The 5,004-nt window shown below is 47.7% G+C and overlaps 1 protein-coding gene across 4 annotated transcripts in view; it reads right to left on the bottom strand.

Annotated features, from left to right (window-relative positions):
• LOC116388904 (kinase suppressor of Ras 1) overlaps nt 1-4,420 on the bottom strand; it is a 23,038-nt gene extending 18,618 nt beyond the window's left edge. For all 4 annotated transcript variants that reach the window (XM_031857223.1, XM_031857224.1, XM_031857225.1 and 1 more), the window contains exon 1: nt 3,837-4,420. In XM_031857223.1, coding sequence (XP_031713083.1) covers nt 3,837-4,049 — 213 coding nt within the window. In that variant the 5' untranslated portion in view covers nt 4,050-4,420. The remainder of the gene's footprint in view (nt 1-3,836) is intronic.
• Between the last annotated feature and the right edge of the window lie 584 nt (nt 4,421-5,004).

Genomic DNA, 5,004 nt, shown 5'->3' with positions numbered 1-5,004 from the left:
ACACACACACACACACACACACACACACACACACACACACACACACAGAGCGGTTGTCATGTCACAAGAAGCAGCCCAGCGGATTGGCTTTCATTCTCCCCTCCCCTTTCCTCCCTGCTCTCCCCTCTTACACAGGCTCTTTGCGCGTCATTTGATTTTCTTATTTAACAACCAACCCTGAAAATGCGTAGGAAGAAAGATGTCTAAATATAGATGCAGCCACAACAGCTCGCATCACGAGCGCACAGCAAACTCTCCAACACAGCGAGGAGACAAAACAGAGTGACGTCTTTTTGTCTTTTTTGCTGTTTGCTGATCATTACTGAGAGCTGTGTGATTACAAGAGATAAAGACCCTGGATTGCTTTTATGTTAAGACCGACAGCCAGGAATAAATATGTTTTAAGTTCATGGGGGGGGAACCCAGCACATTCGACTGTCTTTCAGGATGTCTTGAGTTCAGCCTCTGGATCATGTAGACTGATTTGGTTTGAAGGCAAACAAGCTGGCGGGCAGTGCGAGTGGGTATGATAGGGCAAAAGTCAGGACTACATGAAGAGCTACAGTAAAAGTAACGCAGAGGCAGCACGAGGAGGCTGAGTGGGATTAACATGTGAAAAGTGAAGTACCAGTTAGCACTCCATTTGAGAGGCCGGCATCATTATCCTCTCAATGGCAAGGCAGGGAAAAAAACAACAACACACATAGTTCAAGTGGAATAATAAAGCTCTCTCAATGAGAGTATAAAGTGAGTTCAAGCCTCTCTCGATGGCCCTCCAGCGCAATATGGGAGCGGCGCCTCGGGTAGCGACAACTGCATTGACCTCGTGGTGCTTAAAGCGTTAGCAGGAAGGACATCGATCAAGTCCGGCCGCTACAGGACGGTTCACGCGTGGTCACCTGGACACCGATGGAGGGAGATGCGAGCCAGCGCGCTCGCTAGAATTTCGAGATGGCGGCAAGCATCTCACGGCGATGGTCGCACGCAACAGAGGTGAGTTTTTCCCGGGATGTCTTTGTGCATGTCGGAAATACAGCACCAGGCGCGTCGGCCCGGGATTTGGAACCAAGTCGGCAAATGAAATCTCAAGGAGGGCCGAAGCAAGAAGTGAAAGTGCACAACTATGTCAAGATGTGGTTTCATAAGGGTCTGTCAGTAAAGACATAGGAAGTAAGACTGCTGATCAAGACAGCGCCCCGTGCCATGCAGGCTCCACTTTAAAAAAAAGCTTGCTGAAAGACGTCTGCACTCTCTCCCCTCACACGGCGTCTGCTGCCGAGCGCTTTCTTTAAAATCCAAATTCTTTGTTTAAACACTTGTGACTTCTCCCCTTGTTTATATGACTGGAAATCAGTTTCCAAGAATCTACTGGTTTGATGATTAATGTTTCTGAATCAAGGAAGAGCATTCATGCGCTCGCCCTGTACATCTATGGCGCACAAGAGGAGTAAGATAAGAAAATGAAACTTGTAAATTTCACAGAATGCCCTTTTACCTACAACGACGAGGAGCATTTAGGCTCATGCAACTGAGTAATGATACCACAAGCATAACAAACACATCATGTATTATTTACACATCGCAACTGGAACCGATAAAAATCACAATTTAGACTTCGGAACAGTCCAAACAGCTTGAAGCACGAGTTACATATACACTTTGTAATAGCAGAAACAGTTTGCCATTGAGACACGAGAACAGTCATAATCCCTGAAAATAAGATGAAATAAAAAACATACCACTGAGACCTACGTTTAGCATCTTCCATAATGGTTTCCAGTGCGGCAGCTATTAGCCTGTGAGCAATATGAGGTTCTTATCATCTCCAAAGCAGGAAGTGGTCGATTTCAACCCTCAAAATGCTAAGGACACCGAAACTTAGCAGAGCTCACTTGAGGTAACCAGACCCCCTATTTGCATTTCTCTGTCTTTTCAGGGGTAACCCCCCCCCGCCCCCCTGTCTGTTCTCCACTTCAGTTAATACTTTGAATTTTTTCTCCATTTAATAGTGTTTCTTTACTCGAGCCTGTGAAAATGTGTTCCCCTACACAGCGTGCCAACTTGCAGCTTGTGCCTGCCGGGCCAACTAAGGGGCTACCGAATTATCTTGTAGACATTATGGAAATGGAAAAGAAAAAGCTGCACCTAAAAACACCGACTCAAGTAGATCTTTTGTGGTGCGTCCTGGCCTGCTGAGGCGGACGGACGCCAGAGCAACAGCAAGATACATTGCGACTCTGCGACTAAATAGTGAAGGTCACCGGGAAAACCAGTTCAGCCAGGCCCGTCGCGTCTCTGTGAGGCTGAAACCAAACGCTCGGAGCTTTCTGGTACATTAGCTTTTCGGGGCGACGGCGCAATTGTTCACGGGGTGTTCAGTTATACAGAAATAAAACAGACATGGATAATTGATAGCCTCCAGCCAATCAGGAGAGAATATTCCTTTTATCCAAGGTATAACGCTTAAATAAACCATGAGCCAGAAAACCCATTTACCATCCATCATGTCTCCAGGATGTCTGGAGCCTACACACCCAAAGACACATTAGACTACCCTCTACAAGTTGTAGGCATGAACCTTGTACTATTCCACTATTTCTCACAACTCCACGTCTCATCTAAATGTACTGTATCAGTCTTCTATAGCCCCACACACAAACCCCCTCTTGCCACCCCAGCAGGACGCTGGGGCCTGTTGTCCCCTCATGGCATTGTTACTAACAACATGAAGCTGCACTTTCCATGACATGATTCCTTCAGTCGTCTCGCAGCTGAGAATATTTACGACAACAATATGTGACTGTAAACAATCCCATGGGTGCAAAACATGCAGGCCCCAGCTACAAATAGGGCTCCGTCAACGTCACTGCACAAATTCACAAAGCAGGAAGCATAGGGATCACACTTTTCAGAAAGATGAACACACTTTACACAAAAAAGGTTGATTATTATGGTGTAACTACTTACAGATGTGCAATTTTATAAGAGCTTTTTTTTATTTTCTATTTTAAATACCCACGGTGATGGTTGAAAGGCTATAGAGACAGAAATTGCATGCGACCAGGCATGACTTCCTCTATCACACCGCCTGCAACAGTGCCGAGGCCCCCTACAAAGCCCCGGTCTCTCGCGCAAAGCAATGTCAAGTCATGCCAACGCGACCAGAACTGAATCCGCATCCAGATGCAGCGGGGGCATCAAACCCTGCCCGCTCACGCGGATAAACAACGCGGAACACGTCGTACATTTTTTTTTTATTGCCTTGTATTTGTCTCGCGTGCGTCTTTTGTGCACACACACACACGCGCGCGAGAGAGAGAGAGAGAGAGAGAGAGAGAGAGAGAGAGAGATCCCGTGCAGAGGGAGACGGAACACGATAACATACATTAGCGGTGTATCAGATTATAGAATGTGTGCCATTAGGCCAGGCGGGATTCGTCCGCGCGGCGCCGCGCGCGAGGGGCTTCTGAACAAACGCTTCCACCTAGAGGAGAGGGTTCGCACAAATAACCGGATCCGTCCTATCTCCGACCATTTAGGGGATCTTCTGCAGGCATAATGAAGGCAAACAATGGATGTCATTTTCTTTTGAGTCACCTGCACCCTCAACACATCGACCTAGTAGTAGTAGGTCTACATCGTAAAGCGACACAATGTGCCCAGCTCACTGACGCTCGGTGATAGGGCGCCTCGCTCGCAGCCTAATATTCCGCCTGTATGAGCGGACATGGTGCGTTGGGGGTTTATGACTCCGCAATTTGACTCGACTGCTCCGCTATCGCAGGACAAGGGGGTGGGGGGGGGGGCTTCGATAACAGATCTGGAAAGCTCGTTACCTCCAAAGTGCGTATTTCTTGCTGCGTGAGGTCGTTGGACGCGGCGCATTTGGTCCGCAGCCCCTGTAAACTGGGGATGGAGATCTCAATCATATTCTGGATGAGTTCGCATTGATGTAGTGCGGCCATCGCTGCGCCACCGCCGCCACTGTCCCTCTCCGGCTGCTCATCACTCTCGACCATCTTCCCACCTTTAGCAGACACACTATCCATTCCTCAGCATTGGGCACGGCTGGAAGGGCTGGAGTCAAACGGTTAAGCTAAAATTATAAAAAATAAAAAATAAAAAAACACATGCAGCAGTCCAGCGACGCAGCGACCTATTGTGGAAGTTAGCTGACAGCAAATGTCCCCCAGCTCCCCAGTCAGGACAAAAAAAACCACACAAAAAAGTCAGGATGCAAGAGGCAAGAGGAAATATTTTCGTTTTGGTCAAAACAAGATGCTCGACGGGGAAACAGGGGGTGAAGTGGTCCGAAGTCCAGGAGTGCTCGACTTGTATTTTTCGGTCCGTACAGGCTACCGACGACAGGCTACTCTCTTGCACCGACAGCTCTGTGGCAGAGGCTCTCACCGTCTGTCAGCTGTTGGGAACATCATGGGGCGCGGTGCAGTCTGGGAAATGAAGTCAGCCCAGGCTTACAAAAAAAAAAAAAAACTGCACTCCGCGCTACACCGCCTCGACCCCCTCCCCCCCCCTACCCTCACCCTCTCGTGGCGCGTGCTCACTCGCATGCAAATGAGGGAGAGCGAGTTGCGTACGGCTCACTTTAATTATTCCTTGAAGGGAAGTTGATTCGTATTAGCACACAGGGAAGTGTTTAGTACAGTATCTACAAAGCTATAGCAGGAAAAGCACAGGTGTAATTAATAACATTGATTATGGTGTATTCCATTTTGGAGCTCCGGTGAGTTCCTTGATATTACACTTTGTCATTGAATTATTATTATTATTAATTATTTTTGGCTTGTTACAACAGGAAGAGCACAGGCGTAAAATGATTAAAAACAAATCAACGGTTAATTCCATTTAGCTTCTTCGGTTTTAAGGTCCTGGAGTCGGTCATGCTGGCTCACAAAATATCTGCTTTGAAGGAATTGTGCACGATCTGCCTGGTATTGGTGCTGTGAGGAATTCAGGGAGCCAGAATCTCTCTCTCTCTCTCTC

The sequence above is a fragment of the Anarrhichthys ocellatus genome, unplaced genomic scaffold (assembly GCF_004355925.1).
Source record: "Anarrhichthys ocellatus isolate YVR2014 unplaced genomic scaffold, GSC_Weel_1.0 scaffold18, whole genome shotgun sequence".
NCBI lineage: Eukaryota > Metazoa > Chordata > Actinopteri > Perciformes > Anarhichadidae > Anarrhichthys > Anarrhichthys ocellatus.
Note: the sequence above shows the minus strand (reverse complement) of the source record. Positions and strands in the feature narration are given on the sequence as shown.